Raw genomic sequence first — 22,649 nt, 5'->3', positions numbered from 1 at the left:
GGTTGCTCACTGGGGCAAGACGGTTTGAGCAGACAACACTGATCCAACTGCAGTGGCTGCCAATTAGTTTCCGAGCCCAATTCAAAGTGCTGTTTTTTGTCCCAATAAAGTGTTAAACAGCAGTACCTCAAGGGTCATCTTTCCCCTACAAAGCTACCTGGACTCTGCAACCATCATCTGAGGCCCCCCTTCATGCACCTCCTCCATGAGATCCAGAGAATTGCAACATGAGAGTGAGCCTTTCCCGGAGGGGCAAAAACATTTCTCTTCTCCCAAGCCTTTGGCAAATTAAACAATCTTTGGCCTTTTTAACTGTGGGTTTGGAGTTATTGTTTTTGTTTGTCATTATGTTTGTGTTTTAATACTGTAAAACACCCTGTGATCTTCAGATGAAGGGCGGTATAGAAATTTAATGAACAACAACAACAAATCATTGCTAATGCAGTAGTTGCAGCTTTTCTCCTTAAGTGCCCATCAAAAAGAAGCATCTTAACTAGCCACCTATATAGAGTTGGGCCCAGGAGAGCACACCAGGTATCTGATACTGAGGATGGGCCTCCAGGAGGGCCTCAGTTGCTGATCTTAGAGTAAGGGCAGGTTGATATGGAAGGGTTTTTTGCAGCAAATATAATGGAATTATTGGTCCTAGAAAGCTTGACTGGTTCCCTCACTTGTTCTTTCATCAGATGGTAAAGAGGGTTTTTTTAATTCAAGCTGTGGGTTAAACAGAGCCTAGGACTTGCCGATCAGAAGATCGGCGGTTCGAATCCCCACGATGGGGTGAGCTCCCGTTGCTCGGTCCCTGCTCCTGCCCACCTAGCAGTTCGAAAGCACGTCAAAGTTCAAGTAGATAAATAGGTACCGCTCTGGCGGAAAGGTAAACGGTGTTTCCGTGCGCTGCTCTGGTTCACCAGAAGTGGCTTAGTCATGCCGGCCACATGACCCGGAAGCTGTACGCCGGCTCCCTCGGCCTATAGAGCGAGATGAGCGCTGCAACCCCAAGGTCGGCCACGACTGGACCTAATGGTCAGGGGTCCCTTTACCTTTACCTATTTGTTTGTTTTACCAAATAAATAATTTCCTACCTAATGTATTTGCTTTATTTGTTGAACCTTTCTTCATCTTATATTACTTTGATGTCATTTCATTGCATTTTCTAATGTTTTACTTGCAAGTTGTCCTGAATAGCAGTGAGCACATCGGATTTTGAGAGAGTGCTGTGGATGCCAGTCACAAAGTGGGTGCCAGGAGTGGTGTGCTGCATAACACAAAATGGCTGCCACATCTTAAAGAGCAGAGAAATTGGTGCACAAAATGTTGCAGGCATGCCCCTGCATCAGCCACCCTCACCAGTGAGAGAGAAAGGGAACTACACCTGCCACCATCCCACTTCACTTGCTCTGAAAGAGAAGCCCTGTGCACCTCCCCTTTGTTCAGAAGAGAAAGTGGGCATCCACTCCTGTCACCCACTGCAAAGTGGACATGTTTGGAGTGGTGGGAGTTCAATGTAACAAGAACTGAGCAGGAAGAGCAAAAGTCTTTCATACATTTTGGATTTGTGAGGGGATATTTACTGAGACCTTTCACAGGTGCTGTAAGAGATACTGGTAGGTACACTGCTGCCCACAGGCACCATGCTGGGGACCCTAAGAAGGCTGGCATATATAATCCTGAATTGCAGCAATTATCTAACTGACATGGTGAGATTCTAGGTGTTTCCTCTTATATTCAGCCCAGGCATAGAGGGGAAATATATTTTAAAAAAGAAATACAAAAACAGTCAACCAGAGGGGCAGCCACAGCATGTTTGGAAACAGGCCAGAAATCCGGTGCCAGGCCAGTAAAGGCGCTCACACGCCACGCGGACACAGAGGCATCCAAACCACGCAGGCATTTCTGATGTGCTGCCCCACCTGCCCCACGGAAGGAAGGGGGACACTGGGGCAGAGGCCGAAGCCCAAGGCCAGAGTCCGGGAGCAGCTGCCCTGCCTGGGGCGGCCAGGCTCTGTCAGAGGGAAGGGAGAAGAGAGGGAGGCTGGCTGGGCTTACTTCCGCCCAGCGCAGGACGGGGAACTTCCTCACATGGCATGTGGGGCTCAAGGAAAGATGCGTCTTTGGTGTGAGCCGAGGGGTGCCATGTTTCAAAAAGTAAAAACCTGGACCCCCCAAAAAAAGTCGTTGTGGAGCTTTTTTAAGGAAGACCCCAACATTGTTGAGCTCTTCTTCTTCTCTATATAAAAACGCCACAAAACACCGCGATTTTTCGATTGATTTGTCTAAGATCCTGGACGTAAACCCCGCCCTTGACATCACTTTTTGTCCGGGAAAGTCCGGACGCACGGCAGCCCAATGTGAGCCTGTCAGGAATGAAGGCGTGTCAGGACTCCGGCTGTGATCTCCTCACACGTGTTGGACTCCCCTCCCGTCTGGGCTGCTGGGCATTTTGTTTGGGAGAGCAGCTGGACCTTCCCGGGAGGCAGGCCGCGCTCTGCTACGGCCGGGCTGACCACTCCCAAGGAACGGCCTCTGGCTTCAAGATGGCGCCTCCCGCCCGCCGCCTCTTCGGCCCGGCGCTTTCTCCCGCCCGGCCATTCTCGCGAGGGCGCTGCTGCCCTGGGCCCGCCCACAGGGCGTCGCGACCAATGGGGGCTTTGTTTTATTTTTAACACCGGAACTAGGTGGGCGGGCGTCTTCTTAGGCGGCGAAGTGAAGGGCAGGAAGCGGAAGAGATCCTGTGGGGAGGCTGCCTCTCTGCGCCTCTCTCTCGCTCTGCTCTGAGGGTTGCCATGGCGTCAAGGTTACTGCGGGTGTGCGGGGCCCTGCGAGGCCTCAGAGCGGGCCGGAGTCCCCTGGGCCGGGGGCCGCTGCGCCTGACGGGGGCCGCCCGCTCCATGGGCGCCGGAGGTGAGCGGCGGGCGGAGGCGGCGCGGGGGGACCTTGCTGGGGTCTCTCGGCCGCGACTGCGACGGGGGCTGCGCGGGGGCAGGGCCGCCCTGGCCTGGCCGCCTTGGTCTCCCCGGGCGCGGCGGGAAGATGCGAGGGGAATGCGGGCCGCGTTGGAGGGACCCTCCCTCTTCTCCAGGGTCGCCTCCTGCCAAGGGACCCAGCGACTTTTACCTCGCCCTTTTATATTGCTTCCGTTTTCAATTTCCTAAAAGAAGTACAGTAGAAGAGAAAGTCCCAGGTCTCCGTTTTTAATTTTGGGGGGATTTGCCGGACTGCACAAAAACCTTAAACATGGCTCAGTCCAGAACGGAGATATTTCAAAACTAAAAATACCAATCTCTTCAGAACTTCATAGGCTTTAATATGATTTGGCACATAAAGTTAAGTTACAAAATTTATACTTTAAAAAATGATTTAAAAATCAATACGATTAAAAATCCACCCCCCCTCCAAATGTATTAATATTTCAAAGAGCTTCCTGCAAAATTTCAACTTGGGATCTCAAAACAGATATAGGCCCTTCTCTTATACTACTTTTAGGAAACAGAAACGGAAAGCAATTTAAAATGGTATGGTAAAAGTCATTGGATCACTTGACATGGACTGGACAAAGTGGTAAATGCCAGGGGCACAGATGCCAAGAGGCTCACTGGTAGTAAAACAAATATTTTGTGTCTTCCCTGACATAGGGAAGACTCTTTCATCCCCAACAGTTCACTGTTGTTCTCTATCCTAGGTATTCCCAGTGATGAAGAACAGGCTACAGGAATGGAGAGGAAAACCATGAAAGCTTTAGAGAAGGGGCTGGTGAGTAAAAACAAGCAAGGGAAATGACCTTTATTGATAAAACTGTGTTGTGATTGTGCTCCTTTAGTATAAATGGTAAAAAACTGGTAACTTCCCCCAGAACACTGGCACTTTTACAGTGGTACCTTGGTTTACGAACTTAATCCGTTCCGGAAGTCCGTTCTTAAACCAAAGTGTTCTTTAACCAAAGTGTGCTTTCCCATAGCAGCGGGGACTCAGTTTACAAATGGAACACACTCAACAGGAAGCGGAACATGTTCTGCTTCCAAGGCAAAGGTCACAAACCAAAACACCTACTTCCGGGTTTGCAGCGTTCTTAATCCAAGTTGTTCATAAACTAAGCTGTTCTTAAACCAAGATACCACTGTAATTGGATCACTTAGAATACTTTAGACTTAAAAATGAATTTATTAGGTAGCAGCAACAGCCTGTCCCACTAAACATTTTCTCTCTTTATTCAGTATTCAGCTAAATGGAAATCAATTGAGTAGATCCCCCACAATAATTTACTGATGCTCGTTTTTAGTTTTTTCCCTTTTGTATCTGATTTTTTATTTTACTCTATTGTTTTACAATGTTGTAAACCACTGCAATATATTTTTATGATACAGCAGTATAGAACATTTTATAAATAAATAACATTCTGGCGCTTCCATCAAATGAGAGATGGAGACTGGTTTTTATCTGATTCATAGTACAGTACTTGAACTGAATCTGAGAAACTGTCAGGTTTGTAGGGCTGGGTGTGGTTGAGTTCATATCTTGGCTTGGAAATCAGGTATTTTAGTCACAAAATTATACAAATAGAATAACTGGCTGGAGGGGGGGATGTCTAGGGCATTCGGCTGCAAGCTGATTTGCTGCCACAAACCTCAGGGGTGGGAAAGGCAAATAGTCAGTTACTGGGAACATGTGCAGTAATTTTTTTTGGTTTCTAAAGTGGTCTTCAACTCTCCTGCTGCTTGTAGGATCCTTACAACATGCTACCACCCAAACGATATGCTGGAACAAAGGAAGACCCCAACATAGTCCCTTCAATTACAGACAAGAGGCTTGTGGGCTGCATCTGTAAGTCTCTCTTAAATACAGAAATAGCTTCTGGCTCAGTGCTGTTTGTTCACATCATTTCAAGGGAACTTTCTTGTGCGGTCACTTATCTGTATGTGAAATCAGTGTTGCGGGGGGGGGGCGGGGAGCATCTCATTTGTGTTGAACTTCCTTTGGGTAGGCGGGAAGAATATGGCTGAAGATGTGACATGTTTGAGTTGGAACATCTGCAAAATTTGTGAAGGCAAATTGTTGGCTTGCCTGCAGATGCAGCTGAACTCTTAGACATGATCAGTGTAACAAAACAAGCCTCATAAATGGCCTCTGCCTAAAGTAGTTTCTTTAATAGCTTGAGTGGCTATTAAATTCACTCTTGGTGATTTAGTTTATTAATCAACTTTTTCTTTGTGCTTGCTCTTTTATTGAATCCACTTGTATTGCCTAGATGCAACCCCCTGTCATCATTCCTATGTACATTTTTCCAATGTGTCTGTAGTATCTTGCCTAATCTACTTTATCCCACGCATTGCAGGTGAAGAGGACAACAGCACTGTGATCTGGTTCTGGCTGCACAAGGGAAATCCCCAGCGCTGCCCCTCCTGTGGAGCCCATTACAAGTTGGTTGGCTACCAATTGCCCTGATTTGGCTTCAAAGCTTTGCTGAGCTCTCCATTTATGATTTCTGGATACAGGGCTGAGCGACGTAGATGTTTATGTCACGATGTATCACATTCCTTGAAACCTAATAAAGTCTTTGACTCATTGTGTGAATGAATTCTCTCTTTATGGTCTAACCCAGCTGCTAAAACTAGCTGTGTGTGCCTTGGAGCTTTTTTCCTTTACTGTAGCTGCTCTTGTGCTGGAGCAAAAGAGGGTGGTGGTATTCCTCCCTCCTTTTTTTGAGTGAGGTACAGCTCTTCTGGGAGGAAAGTGGGTGTCACTTCTCTTGAAAGGGCAGCTGTACAAATCTACCAGCGACCTTAGTTCTTTTATCTCTAGATATGTGAGCTTTCTAATTTTTAGCATTCTAAAGCTGAACAGACACTACTTACAACCAGTTTGATAGCACACTAATGCAAGTAGATAAATAGGTACCACTGTGGCGGGAAATTAAACGACGTTTCCATGTGCTCTGGCTTGTCAGTGTCCCGTTGCACCAGAAGCGGTTTAGTCCTGCTGGCCACATGACCCAGAAAGCTGTCTATGGACAAACACTGGCTTCTTCGGCCTGAAAGCGAGATGAGCACCATGCCCCGTAGTTGCCTTTAACTGGACTTAAACATCCAGGGGTCCTTTACCTTTACTTTTACCTTACAGACCAATTTAGCCTAGCCTCCAGGAACCAGGAGGAGAAAATGTGCTAGCTAACTGATCCAAGGCTGGGAAGCAAGCAAAACTTGGTGGGAAAGTGACCCATGGCTTCAAGGGAACAGATTAGTTGGCAGAGTCATTGCTGGTGCTGCTTGAAAGAGCAACTTAGGTTTGCGTGGGTAGATGGTTGCACTTTCGCATCCAGCAATATATCTTAAGCTCAAGCCATTTCCCCTCCTCTCTTGCTTCAGAGAACATTCTCCAAAATTATGACATACTTAAGCAGTCCCTATGGAAGATTGAAAACATTCTTCATTAAGATTGGGTTCTTGGCCAATCATGTGGAAACTTGCTGTTGGTCACATTAACAGTACAAGCCATCTTTGTCTTGTAGGAATTGTTCAAACCCTAGTCCTGCATCAAGATTCCTGCAGTATTCAGCTGGGCTGTTCCAGGACGGCCACATTACCACCCCTACAAAAGAGAGGTTCCCATGGCTCATGCGTGTCTCGGAGAAGCCCCTCTCCCATTACTTATGAAGAAATCTTAAGCTGTTAAGTAATCTTTCTAAAGCTCCATGAAAATACAGGTTCCTTTCCTTCAAGCAACCCTCCCTCTTTGTGTCTTCATTAGAATTCTTCCAGAACCACAAAAGCAGAGGATGTATCTTGTCTAGCACAATTTTCCTCATTTGTTCCTAGTTTCCTTTTCCCAGTAAAGGGTTTTTAGGCATTTTTGCCCATGTGAACATCTCCGTCTGCCACAATATAATCTGTGCAGCTTGGTTTGAAACTGCATATAGCCTATCACAGCTGTAAGAGATTCTGGCTCCCCAGTATGTTTTCTACATACAGTAGCCTATGAAGCTGCTGACAAGCATGAACCCCTTTTAATAATAATTTATAATAATAATAATTTATTATTTGTACCCTGCCCATCTGGCTGCGTTTCCCCAGCCACTCTGGGCGGCTTCCACAGAAAACAAAAATACACTAAAATATTACACATTAAAAAGTTCAATTAAAAAGTTCCCTGAACTTAAGATGTCTTCTGAATGTTAGGTAGTCGTTTATCACTTTGACATCTGATGGGAGGGCGTTCCACAAGGCGGACGCCACTATCGAGAAGGCCCTCTGCCTGGTTCCCTGTAGCTTTGCTTCTCGCAATGAGGGAACCGCCAGAAGGCCCTCGGCGCTGGACCTCAGTGTCCGGGCAGAACGATAGGGGTGGAGACGCTCCTTCAGGTATACTGGGCCAAGGCCGTTTAGGGCTTTAAAGGTCAACACCAGCACTTTGAATTGTGCTCGGAAACGTACTGGGAAACGTACTTTTAAGCAGTTTACACCAAAACACACCTTTCATATGTGTAGACAAGGCTTTTGTCTACACATACGGTTGTATTTTCACCTTGCTTTCTCTTCAGCAGTTCAAAGCAGCTTTTTACCTGTTTTGCGTGCAATGTCTACTGAAAAGGCAGAGGAATCAGTATCGGATATCTGTAGAGCCATTTTGTCCATTAGCCACCTATCTGTTGACCTCAGTCCTTGCTCTAACCCTTCACCTTTTCAAAAACATGCACTGGTAAATTTAGCCCTATGTGTTCCTAGTGTATATTGGGGTCCACAGAAGTCTCCTGCCTGCGTTCTTGTATGCACTGTTCCCAATTAGTCACAGTAAAGACACCACACCACCTTTGAGCAATGACAGCAGTCTCAGACCCATGCAAAGCCACTGGCTGTTAATTTATAATTATTACTATAATGAATTTACAAAATAAAAATACAGGCAACTGTGTTATTGTACATTGCAGCCCAGGGGGGGTGTATAGTTTTTTGGAGTGTGGGGGGCTTTGCTCTTGCCTCCATTTGGTATAAGATCACGATAGGTCGATAAGATGGAGAAGCCAATATACACACACTTGGAGGGGTGGAGCCATGGGCCCACCAGTCAACAGGGGGTCTCTTAAATTAATTCATTTCCTTAAAAAAAAGTTTTTAACCCTTTCCAGTCCAAGGCTACAAAGAGCATCTATCTTTGCAATGCACCTGGAGTCAGCAGAAGGCAGCTGAGTAGCTTCCCATCATCTTAGCTCTTGTATATACTTTGGCTGCCACAGGACAGTCCTCCTCCCATGTTCTGCAATCCCACCCAGTGCGATTCTCTACATACCCAGCATGGCCTGGCAATTTTTAATGGAACAGCAGCAGAATCGGGACCTTAGGTCAAGCCTATGCACATCAGAGAGTCCGTGAACAAGGAGGCCCAGCCACCGTTTCCTACAGGGAGCAGAAGGATAAAAGGGGTGCAGGGAGAGGGGAGTACAGCCCACCAAGAGGAGCAGGCACTCCCAAGAGGGGCAAGCTGGAGATGCAGGGCGCACCTGTAAGTGTGGTAGCTTAAAAGACAGACAGGTGAGAGTATTCCTCCTTATCTTCCCCCTGACTCAGACTACAGCAGAGTGCTAGGCCTGGAGAAAGGATTTGCAGGCCCCTCCAACTGCGGTCATCCCATCCTGTCTTGTCCAATAGCCAGTTCGCAACATTCTCTTGCATTACATGAGCAGATCAACTCTCAAAAGGGGGAAGCACAGACAATCTTCCTCCTCCTCTGCCATCACAGATAGTCCCTTCGAAGCTAGCTAGGCCACACTGCAGAAGCCACCAGGCCCAGAAGATGTCACGGCTGGACTCTTCTATCTCCTGCTGCCTCACAGACTTCTAACCGAAACTTACAGCATGCTGACCCTACTCCCCTGGGACTGGACAGGGCAGAGACGGTGGGGAGAGAGCCCTGCCCTATTTCCCTTCCTATACCTCTTCCTCCAAGAGGTAACCAAGATCCTCTTTCTTACCAAATCTGGCAGTCCATGAGAGCGGGGCGGCTGGGTTGCACTGAGGCAAGAGTTCCTCAGCACTCCTTGAAACACCTTGGCACTGAGCCCTGAGTGAGGCCCTGCCAGGAGGACCTCTCCGAGAAGCAGGCTGAAGACTGCTTGGCAGACACGGCCACTCAAAAGGCAGGGGAACTTGAGGGGGGCGATAGCACCTCCTGGCCTACACCTTTCCTATGCTTTAGGCAGGCAATGCAACTGCCCCAGGCAGTCACATCAACAAACTGATTTATTCCTTTTGGGGGGCATCTGAACGTTTGAGATTTCCGCAACAAACCGTGGAGCAGGCAGGCAGGCACCTTTCCCCCAGGGCAGGGCAGCCAGAGGCCGCACAACAGCTCCCTGCTCAGGGGAAAAAGCAGCCTTCCTACCAGCTGACAGGCACAATGAGCACCAGGTCAAAGCAGCAGTGAGGCTCATGGAACAGATTAGAAAGTGGAATGGAGCTTCAGTTTCCTTCCTGGCTGGGGTCGCTGCCCTCCTCCACCACAGCCAAGGCCTTGAAATACAGCTGCACCTCCCTCCCAAGGGGGTGCGTGCTAGCAACATGCATCGGACAGGGCACTAAGACAGGAAAGCGTGAGGCCTGGGAGGAAGGCAGGAATTGGCCCCAGCCAGCAGGGATGCGGCAGCCCTGGACAAGTAAGGGTTAAGAGAAAAAAAGACACAACCTGGATGAGTCGCCCACAGGCACCAGCTGCCTTGCTGCTGCCCTGCCCCCCCGCCCCTGCCCTAGAATGTCTTCCGATGGATGGCCCGGCTCCCGTCCTCTTCATACTCCTTCTTGGACACCCACATCTTCTTGAACGTGTCCAGGGAGGCGAGAATAGAGCCACTGTGGGGGAAAGAGCACAGAATCAGCAGGCCTGGCCAAAGGAAGCAAGGCATGCAAACAGAGGAGAAATGAAGGGCCCGCCCACCGATGCAATTGCCGCACAGAGAATGCCCACCAGAGACGGTATAACCCTCGCTCCTGATGCAGGACATACGGCTCCACTGCCACGCACAACTTGGAGCCAGTTCATTTTCTGAAACTAACCCAAGCACAGGAGAACTTTCCAGATGGAAGAACAGGAGCTGCCTCACCCAACCCAAGTTCATGCTGCAGTATCAGGCTCCCTGTGCTGAGAAAAAGCCTCTACATCACAGGCCTCTGTTTCTGTGGAGGCCTCAGTGCACTAAGGACAACTTGACCAATTTTGTTAAGCCCAATAGGAGCACCTGATGCGAGGTGCCAGAGGGGTCAGGGGTTGTTTTTATCCCTCCCTGCAGAATGCTCTTACCCAATCCATGTAGAGTATAATCTCTCCTGAGGTGCAGAGATCTGCAAGGAAGAAAGCACAAATCAGAGACATAGCCTCCGGGGAAGAAGGGTACATGCGCACACAGGAACTGCCCTTCTGAGCACCAGAGCCCAAGCCCTCCTTCCACTGGAACATCACCTGGAGATCCTTGCCTTTGTAATAAGAGAATGCATCCTCCAGTACAGAGCTTAGCAACTTAAGAAAATTCAGACACTTTGTGTTTCCCTTTAAAGAGCGAGTTGCCAGCCTTCGTTATGGAGTGTGTATTGGAAACCAGATCACTCTGCTCCTCCTGCTCCTCCTCCACCCACCATGGTCACTGCACACAAACTGCCTTGGGGCCCGGAGTTCCTCCAAAGCCTCACCTTAATTTTGACATCTTTTGGAGCAAGTTTCTTCACCTCGCTGAGCAGCCGGTCTCCAAAACCTGAGGAGTTGAGAGACAAGTGCGGAAGCTTAGAGTTCAAGGTGCTGTACCATAGAAGTCAAGTATCGACTACATTTCATGTTGGTACATCCCAAACATCAGTGCCTCATCGTTCCAATGCCAATCCCAAAAAGGACTGGACACAGTTAGCTTTTCAGCATCTCTTCACAGCAGAAATGTCCCCGTCCTTCTGCCCCTTCAGAGGCCAGGTGGTGGTGGTGGCAACTTTGTTTCCCTGGCCAGGTTTGGCAGGCACAAACTCTTCTTGTCTAAAGCTCAAGTGAAGACCTTATTCTCTGAGGCTCTTTGTGAGTGATGGATGCAAACTGCTTTCGATGATTGCTTTCTGCTATTTTATGGCTCTTTTTTATTCTTTGTTCCAGCTCCCATCCTTTAGAAACTGTTTTAATGCTTTGTTCTGATATTCTCATGAATCACTCTGAATGTGTTATATAAAAAGTGGAATAGGTATTGTATAAATAAAGTAAACACACTCGGAATCTGTAGAGAACAGGGCCTGGGGGAAGCCACAATTCTGATTCCCAAATATGACATTGAACTTGTTTCGTTAAAACAAAAAAGCCATTCACTCTCTGGCTTTCAGAAAGGGAAAAGAAAAACTAAGACAGTATTTGCCTAAGACACAAAAGCCAGAGAAAGCCTGGATGGCGTTTCTGGTAATCACTTCCCTGCATCCCACAAAAAATATTAATATTGTAATAGGGACACTGCCCTCCGCTTGGGGCAATTACACACTTCTTGTCTTGCCTTAACATTGATTCACATGCAGTTAGATGAAATAGACTGTAGAATCCTGATCCAAGTTTGTCTGCATGTTTGTATTGTGTGCATATTCATTCCTATTCATGTACTAATATTTAGATATTTATCTAGTATCCCTGCACACTTTGGATATACTGTATACCCTGCCCCATTTAGCAGCTCGGGTGCCCATGAAGACCTACGAATCTCCAATTTAACTGCTGTGTTGGCAGATTCTGCTATGAGACAACTCACTCTGGGGAAGCGGGTGGGAAGCTTTTTGAGTCCCAGAAGTTATTCACAATTAGCCTCCATCCAAAGTGAACTGGGTTAATTTGGCCTCCACTGGAAACCTAATGTTCTACATATGCTCCTCCTCGCCACCACCTTTGGGTGTGTGGAACAGGACTCCTTTATCAATAGTGTTAAGTAATTGCTAGGGCTCCTCACAATACCAACACTATTCTTGATTTGTAGGAAACGCCAAATAAATTGGGGGTAGACCAGTGAAATTGTAGTTTTTAACACCCCTCCCTCTTCCAGGTTAACACATCTTCCTGAAGTCATCTTGCTTGAAGGGTTCCAAGATCCTGGTGCTTGATCGTCTGCAATGTACACCTGTTTTTCAGGGCAAAAATGGTCCTCCAGAGGACTGGGAAGTGCAGAGGGGACTTGGATATGTACTGACACAGGAAGAAGCAGAGACTCATCCCAAGAGTTACATGCTCGGCTGAAAGCAGGGCATGAGACTGGGTGTGCCAGAGGTTTTAACAGTGCAAGCTTTGAAGCTTTCACACAAAACAGGGCAGCAAGAGAGGGCACAGAGGAAGACTATTGTCAGAAACCCAGCCTCTTAATATCAGCACTTTGTCTCCTACACATATCAAGAGCTCACTGGAATGATACATGCTTTACATACACAAGGTCCCAAGTTCCATTCCTAGCATTCCTCAGCTAAAACAGATCTCATGCAGGATCTGACTGGCAATGGTTCTCCACAGTCTCAACCAGAGCTCATTCACAGGCTGAGAACCTTTCATTCAGGCCTCTCCCAATAAGAATAGACCATATGCAGCTAGTTGGACTACCTGACAATTCATGGTGTGAAGCAGCCTCCTCTTATAAGACAAACAAGCTCTCTACCTCTTCTGGGGAGCCCCCATACCTTTAAAAAGTGTAGATCCTCCAGACAGAACAATATTCCCAAATAATGTCCGCCGCAGGTCCATGTCAGATTTCTGAATAGCAAATGCTAGCACTTCATGGATCCCCTCGCTTTCATCTCCTATTAAGTCCGGCTGGAACAGCAGCTCAGGGGCTCGGAACCGGGATGGACCAACCTGCCAGGAAAGCCACAGTGCCAATCAAAGTAGGGCAAGGGGACAAATAAGCTCTACTTCAACCCACAACAGCTACAGCATTCAAAAGACAGCCTTTTTTGTCACTAGGGGGTTCTGCATGACTGTGAGATGTTTGTGTCAACCACCTTCTTGTACACAGCATGAACGCTGCAAAACTTCTCCAGAAATAATTGCAAACACCTCTACTGCAAAATGCAATGTGAAGAAGCCCCAAACCTCAAGATTTCCTGCAAGACCCCTTTTCCAGTTCAAAAACTTACATCTAAAGTGCTTCCATCAGGCAGCGTGTACTGCACCTTCTCTGTCTCCAGGGCCTCATCCTTCTGAGGGTTGATGGACAAGTAACAAGCTCTCTGCAAGGAGGAAGGCAGCATGTGAGGCAGCTGGGTACTGGAAGCCACTTGCTAGAAGAACTCCTAGTAGCTCCACCCACCCAGGCCCACAGTGAGCTAACTGGACAGAGGGCCAGAATTCAAGCCTCCCCTCTGCAGATGCACTTTCGATCATGACATAGACCAGTTATCTTGCACAATCTCATACTACAACCCAATCCAGGATAGTTCACCCAAATTAGCGAACTATCCTGGTTTTCTTGCTCTCAGCAGACAACCACATTGTCTTATTTTATGGACAGCATGTAGCAAATTGCTTCAAGAACTTCCTAGCTCCTGCATTTGTCTTCCATGGCTACAGCTCTGAAAAGCTGTATACATATACCTGAAGATGGATACAGAATGTGTGAAAAATTGACTACAGGTGGTCGCACTGCTTAAGAAGCACACAGTTTTGACTCATTAAACTCAAGAGTTGCTTGCCTCTTCAGTATATGATGGAAATGTCAAAAAGAAACCCCTGGTTCATCAGAACTTTTCTCTTTTAAGATCATTGCGACCTCAGATGTAAACTGAAAATGCACTAGTTTAAGAACCAGACTTGGCAGCATCTAGCTGGGAAGACTGTCATAGCACTGCTCAACCATATCCTCTTTCTGATTTACAAGGCTCTTAGGGAACATTCTCTGAATCAATCGGCCAGTTACTGCTCCAATTCTACAGAGGAGTGTTTAAAGACAGGGGTCACCTGGAACTAGATTGTTAACAATTTAGAGGTCTAGTCCAGTGTGCTGCTCAGTAACCAAAAACACCTTATTTAAATCCTAGGACTGTCTCTCGGCAGGAGCAGGATATCCCCCCCCCAATGGCAGGCATGTATCCATCTGCCCCAACCTCACCTCCTTTATTGTCTTCACGACTTCAAACTCAGCTGAGGTGTGGAAGTCATAGCCCTCTTTCCGCAGCAGCAGACGGAGGTAACGGGAGACGTCTCGCCCAGCAATGTCTACGCGCATGATCGAGTGAGGCATGGCAAAGCCCTCGTAGATGGGGACTGCATGTGTCACTCCATCCCCTGCGTCCAGCACCACCCCTGTAGTGCGGCCAGTGGCGTAGCTTAGAGAGAGAGAGCAGAGGGAAACAAGAAGGGTAATTAGTTCAGGACTTCTTCAAACAACTATGGCATGCGCTCTCACAAGATGCAGTAACGGCCACCAATTTGGATGGGTAGAAAAGGGAATGTGACAAATTCATGACGGACACGGCTATGAATGGCAACTAGCCATAACAGCTTTCTACTGCCACCGTCGGAGGCAGTATGCTGGGAACTACAAAATGACTAAATGAGCCTTTGGCCTGATCCAACAGACAGGCTTTTCCTATGTTCTTAGTCTGGCCATGGCCCTCCAGAGCACAGGAAACAGATTAGGCTCAGAAGAGAAAAGTATCCAAAGTCTTCTGGTCATCACAGTGAAGCAATGCCAGAAGCAACCACCTCCCCAACCTTCCAGCAGGCTGGATACTCACAGGCTGAGGACAGCTTGCATGGAGATGAAAAGAGCTGGAACGTTGAAAGTCTCAAAGAAAACCTCGGCGGCCTTCTCTCGATTTTTGCTGGGGTTTAGCGGGGCTTCTGTCAGGAGAACTGGATGCTGGAAGGAAAGCAGGAAGTGACAGTCGTGGGGAAAACTGGCTGAATGCCCACATGCTATTCACTGGAGGAGGTCCACACACTCTTTCCTGGTAGCCTGCTCCAAGTTCTGCTAAGCTGCCCTCACAGAAGCCCCTTCAGGAAGTGATGCTCTGGTTTTACTACTAGAAGCTGTTGGCTCCTAAAATGATACACACATTAAAATGCTAAATGCAGCACATCCATTAAAACTGAGGGAACTGTTAAATGTTCTGTTGACCTTTCTATCAAGCCGCTCTTCTCCAGGAATAATTTGATCCACTGATGTTGCGGAATACAGTGTCCCTCCCTCCAAGTCTCCTCAGCTTCCCAGCAGACCTGCATCACAACAGCCAGAGTGTGGCTGCTGCCTTTCTTCAGGATTAGTTAGGAACCAGCACAAGGACCCAGAGGGTGAAGCGCCTTCATATCTGCGCACCCCAGAAGGAATTCAAGGTTTCCTTCTGAGAATCAACTTGCAGGGAACGAGAAACATCTTTCCAGGGATAGGGTGAAGGTTTAATTATCTGTTAAGATAATTGCCTCTAGTTCTTTTCCCCTTGAGTTAAAGAGATTAAAAGTCCACAAGTTAAACACAGAAAATTAAGAAATTTGGCGTCTCCTTGACAGGCACCAAAAAAACACCAGCCAGAAACTATTTTCCTAGGAAGGGTTAACAGTCATAGGCCTGGAAAAAACCAGGCATGCCCTGCCAAGCTCCCAGAGGGACCACCACATTGCTGATGCAGAAAGAAGCTGGACTTTGAATGCTCATCAAGCAGTCCTCCATCCCCAACGTGAGCAAGACTGCCTCCTCAAGGCCTCCTGTGGCCGGAGAGGTTCGTACAGAAGAAGGTCCTCCTCAAGGCATGAAGGATCAGACTGTGAAGGTCACCCAATGGATCAGTAATAACACTCTCCAGGACTGACAGTAGAAGATAGTCACCTTCCAGCCACATCTATCCCAAGGCTGCCTTTTGCCTCAGAGATTATGCAGGCTCACAGCTTACAGGTGAAAGGGATTTCCACCATGTTTCCCATGACCCTATTTTGGCAGGAGGAGAGTCTGAGAGCATCATCACTCATGTTTCCTTTTGGCACTTGACCAGGCTCCGAACTGGGAAGCAAGCAAGAGAATCACAAGCCAAAGCAGCAGTACTCAACTTACTAGGAGGAGGGGGGATGTAGATTTCCTTAATGAAATCCACACCTCACCCCTGGACTGCCTGCATTGTAACTGTCTAAAACAGCAGCTAAGGGGAAGTGTCACATAAAGGTACAGCAAATGCAATTTCCCAGCCCCCCACCTAATGCTAATATTCAAAGGCTGGCTAGAAGCATTGTTCTTGCAACTATTACCTCTTCTGAGAACGTCTGCAGCTGATCTTTGGAATAAACATACTGCCAGATCCTCTCCATGTCATTCCAGTCCCGGACAATGCCGTGTTCCATGGGATACCGGATAGATAACAATCCTCTATGCTCCTGCGCAAGGAAAGAGTAAGCAATGTGTTGCAGCAAGAGCATTTTGATCAGGAGGATAATGGCATGTCCCCGGTACTCAATGGCTTTGGGGTGCAGTATCACAACCCACAATGCTTCTGTGGGGGAGCCTGCCCCTTTGGGGATTTCTAGCTTGCTGGACTCAAAGCCTTCTTTGACATACAGAGTGACACTCCCTCCGGTATGTCTTTCCTATAGAGTTTACATGTGGAGGTAACTGTGTCCTCCTGGTTCTCTGCACTCCACCAGGATGCCGTTATCCCCACTATATCAGTGCTGTCTGCTAAGACCTAGCACTCTGGTTTGCCCATCTTGGCCAGGAGTCTTCTAACCTTAGAGCTTGCACACATCTGGACAGGCTCTCTCTTCCAAGTCTCTTGCATTTTAACTGTGGTGCTTTGGTCTCTCTGAGCTGCCATCCTGTGCCCCTGCACTCACAGTGCCTTGTTCTATGCCACCCCATTTAAATTTTCATCAATTTTATGTTCTTCATCCTAAGGGAGATTTGTTCTGAGCCAGACCCTCCTCCGCTCCTGTCAGCCCCCCACCACACAATGCCAATCAGTTTTAAAACTGCTCTGCCACCTTTTTTTCATTTTGGGCACCAGCAGTCTGTTTCTATCCTGGCTCAATTGAAGCCTGTCCCTTTTGTACAGGCCTGGCTTCCCTCACAATATTCCCCAATGCCCAACAAATCCAACTCCTCCTCTCGACACCACTGACTCATCCACTCATTGAAACTACAAAGTTAGTCCTGCGCATGGAACCAGTAGCATTTCAGAGAAAGTTACCTTGGAGGTCCCAGCCTCCAGCATCCTACCAGCGACCTAAATTTGGCTTCCAGGATCTCATGACTACATTTCCCCATGTTATTAATACCAACATGCGCCACTAGCTCCTCCCCAGCACTCTCTACTAGGCTATCTAGGCAATGTGCAACACCCACAACCTTTGCAGCAGGCAGGCATGTATATCCATCCCATGCCCAATTACCTATGTTCTTAATGATCTTTCTACTTTAAGTGGGACTTTGTTAGCTACAACCCTACGGGATGACGGCTACAAAATGTTTCTGTCAAACGCAAAGGGAACACACACAAAATAGGGAGTCAACACCCCCCTCCCCCCAAACACACACAGAGGCAAGGTGGACTTTACCTCTGCTTTGGGTCCAATGAAAAGGTCTCCTTCCAGCGCCCCAGCCATAACCCGGACATGTTTTGGACGGCCCACACTGACAAGAAAAAAGAGACTGATTATCTGTCTACACTGCCAGGTTGAGTGTTATGAACCATGGCAAGTGAATTTAAAACAAAACAAAAACAAAGCCTCACTAAGCACATATTGTCTTCAAAAACTACCACACTTTATTATTGATGAGGCAATCAATCAAATATCACAGCAACACTCACTAGTTTGGGAAGCAGTATTTGGGGATCTGATCTCCAGCAAAACCAGCCTTCACCACACCGGAACCCTGAAGAAAGAAGAAAAACCAGTTAAGAGAGAAAGGGAAAAGACTTTTCAGTGCAAGACAAAGTCTGAGAAACATTTCCTAAAACTCATGAGGACTGACCAGCAGCCATTACTTCAAAACTTACACCATGAGCTCCGTTCCTCTTTTGGGTTTAAGTCACCTTTCAGCTTCTATTTAGTTCCTGAGTCACCACAGATTGAAAGATAACATGCACATAACTTGCAAAGCACTTGAGGCATACAAATGCCTCACATAAGTCCTTTCCTTCCAACATTACCAAGGGGAAGGACCATAACTCAGTGACTGACTCCATGCTTCACACAGCATGCTGAAGTCCCTGGAATCTCCAGTTACGCAAAAGGCTGGGGATGATCATGGCCTGAGAATCCAGAGAACATTACTAGTCAGAGATGACAGTTCTGGGATACGGGGTATGAGGTAGCATCATATGTTTTTCATGAGTAGGGCTTAGTACCAAAATTCCTAGCCTGCTGGTAAAACCAAACCACTCTGTAAAACCAAGGCCAAGGCCCATACCAATTACAACCCCATGGGGGCATAGACAAGCCAAATTAAAGGCAATTAAAAGAGGAAGGGCTGCAGACAAGATTAAGAGATCTCATATCAGAGGTCTGCCTCCAAAACCCTGGAAAGCTGAGTTTAAGACCCTGATTAGATGGCCCTCTGGCCCCACTCCCAAAGGGTCAAAATCACTGCTTCATCTCAGAAATGTGGAAGCCAAGGCAGAGGGAGTGCAGGGAAATAACTTCCCATGGCGCAAGAATCCAAACCAAGAATAGAAGTTGAGCCTGATTTTCTTTCAGTCACAAGATCTGCCTCTTAGTTCTCCAGGCCAATGACAAAGATTCCCAATGGCTGTGTAGAAAGGCAGCCAGTCCCCCCACCCCGGCCTAGTGACAAGGCCCACGATTCAGCACCTTCTATGAATGAAAAGAGAACAAGTGCCCCCCAAAAGTGAATAGCGGTCAGTGAAAAACCCTACTGTGCCCATCCTGGAGGATCATGTAGCAGCTCAGCTGACTAGTCTTGCCAGCCTCCAAAAGCAGCTATGAGGCTGGGCTGCTCTCATTCCTGTTCCTAATTATTTCTTCGCAGCATGAATAAGCAAGTCTCTTTCACAGACACACCCCAGCAATGGGCATAAACAGGCCAAAGACCTTTACACGGAAAACAGTCCGAAGACAAGAGCCATCAGCAAAGTCACTTTCCTAGAAAATCCAATGCCAGACACTTCTTCTGTGTTCCTCTTCTTGTACTTGCCCTCTTCTTGTACTTGTACTTTTATCCGAAAGGAACATGGGGAGCCTGGAAACATTGCAGACAGAGAATTCTCCAGGCACCTTTCCATTCCCAAGACTATGAACGCTCCTACAAGTTATATCTTGAACAAACATACCCCCAAACAGCTAAAAATAGTTTTTAAAAGAGTACAGAAAACAAGTTTAAAAGCAATAAATACAAAATTAATACCGAAGGCAGAGAGCTTTTTGTCTACCTGGAAAACTTTTCAAAACAAAAATGTCTTCCATTGTTTCTGGAAAGTACAGCTAGTGAGCACATGTCATCTCAAAGCTGAAGAATGGACTCCAGATGGCAGTACTTTGGAAAATCCAGAGTTTGGTCAGTATATATAAGGATTCTTTCAGGCAAAATTTGCCTTTATAGTGTTGGAAACCATCGCTAGACAGCCATCAGACAAAAAAGAGGACGTCCACAGTTTTGCCACCACATTACATCGCATCTCCACCTCTGACAAGATTCAATACCTACACAATTTTTCTCCATACATGACATGCATATGCAGTGGAAAATTTTCTGTGAAAACAAATCCAAACTGAAAAATTTTCTGAAAATATTTCCAATCTTTATTTTTCTGGGGTACATTTTCCATTCATAAGGTCTTTAGCAATAATGAATAGATGATAACTGCAAATATAATAATCATCATCATCATCCACCCATCTGACTGAGTTGCTCCAGCCACTCTGGGCGGCTTTCAACAAAACATAAAACACAGTAAAACATCGAACATTTAAAAATTCCCTTTACAGGGCTGCCTGCAGATGTCTTCTAAAAGTCATATAATTGTTTATTTCTTTGACATCTGATTGGGGGGGGGCATTCCACAAGGAGGGGCCACTACTGAGAAGCCCTTCTGGATGGTTCCCTTTACTTCATGCAGTGAGGAGCATCTCAACCAGGGTCACTGAAAGTGGTTGATATTGACCCCTCTAGGAACAATGGGGCTATGCAGGGCTTGAATAAAGACATTGGGTCTGGAATGATCCTGGGGTGGAAAACAAGTTTATGAGCTATGGTGCAAAAAAATCAGAAATTCAGAGTCTCAGAAATAAAGGGCATGGTATGGTATACAAGGTATGGTATTATTTTTTGCACTTGTTTTCCTTCTTTATTTTTTACATATTATGATTCCTACAAACGGTGAATGCAAGAGTAATAGGTGACAATATAGTTAAGCCTTCAAGTAAGCTGGCTGAGGTGACCTACCTAAGTGGCAGACTTTCGGCTGCCGTTTATATTGTGGGATGTGACATCCGATGCTGCTCAAGCAATGGGGCTTCACCTTCTCCTCTCCACTTGTCTCCCATGTGCCCTCAAAATCTGCTCTGGATGGCTACAGCAGTGTTTGGAGGGTTGAGGAGGTGGGAAAAGGATAAATTCCCACTGCGTGAGTGGAAGTCCACTCCCACAATGTTGGGTTCCACCCACTATATTCTTACAAAGTGTTGGTGCTGACCTTTAAAGCCCTAAATGGCCTCAGTCCTGTATACCTGAAGGAGCATCTCCACCCCTATCATTCTGCCTGGACACTGAGGTCTAGTACCGAGGGCCTTCTGGCGGTTCTTTCATTGCGAGAAATGAAGTTACAGAGAACCAGGCAGAGGGCCTTCTTGGTAGTTGCGTCCGCCCTGTGGAACGCCCTCCCATCCGATGTCAAGGAAATAAACAACTATCTGACTTTTAGAAGACATCCGAAGGCAGTTCTGCTTAGGGAAAAATTTTATGTCTAATGTTTTACAATTTTTTATGTGCTGTAAGCCGCCAAGAGTGGCTGAGGAAACCCAGCCAGATGGGTGGGGTATAAATAATAAAATTATTATTACTGTTACTACGAAGCTGTATGCCGGCTCCCTTGGCCAATAAAGCGAGATGAGCGCCGCAACCCCGGAGTTGATTGTGACTGGACCTAATGGTCAGGGGTCCCTTTACCTTACTACTACTACTACTACTACTACTAATATGGAGAGGAAAGATGCTGCTAAGAATGCCAAGCGCTAAGAATGCAAAGTTACTTTTAGTCCTAATCACCAAAAGCTAGTATCAACAACAAAGTTATTACACAACTTAATAACTAAGCATGATAACTTCTTAATAGAATGTGCTGTACAACAGCAATAACGGCAACAAGAGCACTATAAGGAATGGTTTAGTAATGATTGTTAATACAATTCAGACTTAAGTATTATTTTGTAAAACAAACAGAAGTGCCATGACAATCCTCCAGATTCAATTCCCATAGCAGATATTGGAGTTCCAGTTGCGAAGACAAAAATCCTAGATCCTTCTTAGTCCAATTCTCTCTCTCCAGACTTTCAGGCAGAGACCCTTTCCAATCATTTGCTAACTTGATCCTTTTAACAGGAATTCAAACCTGGTTTTAAAGAATGCATGTAAAGCAAGGGGTTTCCCAACACTATAAATGCAATTTACTGTTTTAATGATTTTATGTGCCTTGCTTTGCAATCCTTACCTTGAAAACATCTAAAACAAAAAATAAATATGTTACATTACCATGATGGCTATATGCCATTTTCAGGATCTGAGTCCCCTAAACTCTTCAGCACTGGAGAACAGGAGCGCTAGTCCCTTCATGACTTGCTTGCTGGCTTGAATAGAAAAGCCAGGGGCAGCCAAAAAGGCGGCTCCCTCAGACATTGTTGACTACACCTCCTATCAGCCCTTACCCGCAAATGGTCTGGCCTGATGGGCGTTGCAGCCCCACAACCTCCCCAGAGAGGCCCTGGGCCTGATCTAGCTGGCGGGCAGCGGCTCCCCCTCCGCCCCCCGGCAGCGGGAGGGAAGCGGGGCCACGATCCTCCCGAGCGGGAAGCGTCCTCGGCTCCTGCTCTCCTTGGCGATGCTTTCTTCGGGCAGCAGCCACAAGGCCCCCCACCCCCCCTCACAACGGGCATTGAATAGCAGCAGCCCGGGCTGCGAACAGCGCCTTTTCTTTTTAACGGGCCCGACGGCCCGCTCCTTCTCCGAGGCTGAGGGGGTTCAGGCCCGCGCTGGCCTTTCTGAAGCCGGGCTCGCCCAGCCGACTCAAGGGAGCAGGCCGCCAGCGCAGGCCCCACCCGGACCCGGCTCCTCCGCCGCCGCCCGCCCCGCTTACGTTGTCAATCACCACGGGCTGGTTGGCGATGATATCGTAGGACTCCATGGCCGGGGCCGCCGCCGCGGGGCCAAGCCGGGCCCAGGACTCCGCGATGCGCCGCCGCCGCCGCCGCTGCCGCTGCCGTGGCCCGGGAACCACCACCCAGTGCGGCGCAACCCAGCCCGCTGCCCGTGTCCGCCGCCGAGGGAGGCGGGACCAAGCGTCGCTTCACGCTCCCTCGCCCAATCGGAACCCCCGACAGCCGCCAACAAGCCGGAGATGCGCCTGCCCGGGTGCGGCTCCGGCCTTGACAGCTGCCAAGCTATTGGCCCGCTCGGCTGCGAGGGGCGGGTCTTCCGCATCAAGCTTAGTGGAGCGGGCACGCTGCGGGAGGGA

At 47.6% G+C, this 22,649-nt stretch overlaps 2 protein-coding genes across 3 annotated transcripts; one reads left to right on the top strand and one right to left on the bottom strand.

The window, feature by feature from the left end:
• The first annotated feature begins 2,684 nt into the window (after nucleotides 1–2,684).
• Nucleotides 2,685–5,571, top strand: LOC310769897 (cytochrome c oxidase subunit 5B, mitochondrial-like). 2 transcript variants are annotated; one of them, XM_083629767.1, is made up of 4 exons: nucleotides 2,685–2,904; nucleotides 3,683–3,753; nucleotides 4,722–4,821; nucleotides 5,333–5,571. In XM_083629767.1, the coding sequence occupies exons 1-4, from the start codon at nucleotides 2,787–2,789 to the stop codon at nucleotides 5,440–5,442; spliced, it is 399 nt and encodes a 132-aa protein (XP_083485893.1). In that variant the 5' UTR covers nucleotides 2,685–2,786; the 3' UTR covers nucleotides 5,443–5,571. The 2 variants fall into 2 exon arrangements, with proteins under 2 accessions (XP_083485893.1, XP_083485894.1); XM_083629768.1 differs by having other exon boundaries at nucleotides 2,687–2,904; nucleotides 4,694–4,821.
• A 2,257-nt stretch (nucleotides 5,572–7,828) lies between these two features.
• On the bottom strand, nucleotides 7,829–22,595 carry ACTR1B (actin related protein 1B). Its single transcript, XM_083629590.1, has 11 exons — nucleotides 22,272–22,595; nucleotides 17,772–17,836; nucleotides 17,518–17,593; nucleotides 16,216–16,341; nucleotides 14,715–14,839; nucleotides 14,087–14,303; nucleotides 13,116–13,208; nucleotides 12,660–12,834; nucleotides 10,671–10,732; nucleotides 10,285–10,325; nucleotides 7,829–9,836 (listed from the first exon to the last, which is right to left on the bottom strand). The coding sequence occupies exons 1-11, from the start codon at nucleotides 22,317–22,319 to the stop codon at nucleotides 9,734–9,736; spliced, it is 1,131 nt and encodes a 376-aa protein (XP_083485716.1). The 5' UTR covers nucleotides 22,320–22,595; the 3' UTR covers nucleotides 7,829–9,733.
• Nucleotides 22,596–22,649: the final 54 nt, after the last annotated feature.

This window comes from Podarcis filfolensis (genome assembly GCF_964270895.1).
Source record: "Podarcis filfolensis genome assembly, chromosome: 8".
Classification (NCBI taxonomy): Eukaryota; Metazoa; Chordata; class Lepidosauria; order Squamata; family Lacertidae; genus Podarcis; species Podarcis filfolensis.
This window is presented reverse-complemented; position numbering and strand designations above follow the sequence as displayed.

Bases quoted from the DNA above. Each gene is read 5' to 3' on its own strand.
- LOC310769897 (XM_083629767.1), top strand. From the start codon at position 2,787: ATGGCGTCAAGGTTACTGCGGGTGTGCGGGGCCCTGCGAGGCCTCAGA. The intron at 2,905-3,682 runs GTGAGCGGCGGG...TCTCTATCCTAG, and splicing joins CCGCTCCATGGGCGCCGGAG to GTATTCCCAGTGATGAAGAA. The intron at 4,822-5,332 runs GTAAGTCTCTCT...CACGCATTGCAG, and splicing joins GAGGCTTGTGGGCTGCATCT to GTGAAGAGGACAACAGCACT.
- ACTR1B (XM_083629590.1), bottom strand. From the start codon at position 22,319: ATGGAGTCCTACGATATCATCGCCAACCAGCCCGTGGTGATTGACAAC. The intron at 17,837-22,271 runs GTAAGCGGGGCG...TTCTTTCTTCAG, and splicing joins AGCCCGTGGTGATTGACAAC to GGTTCCGGTGTGGTGAAGGC. The intron at 12,835-13,115 runs GTAAGTTTTTGA...CTTTCCTGGCAG, and splicing joins CTGATGGAAGCACTTTAGAT to GTTGGTCCATCCCGGTTCCG.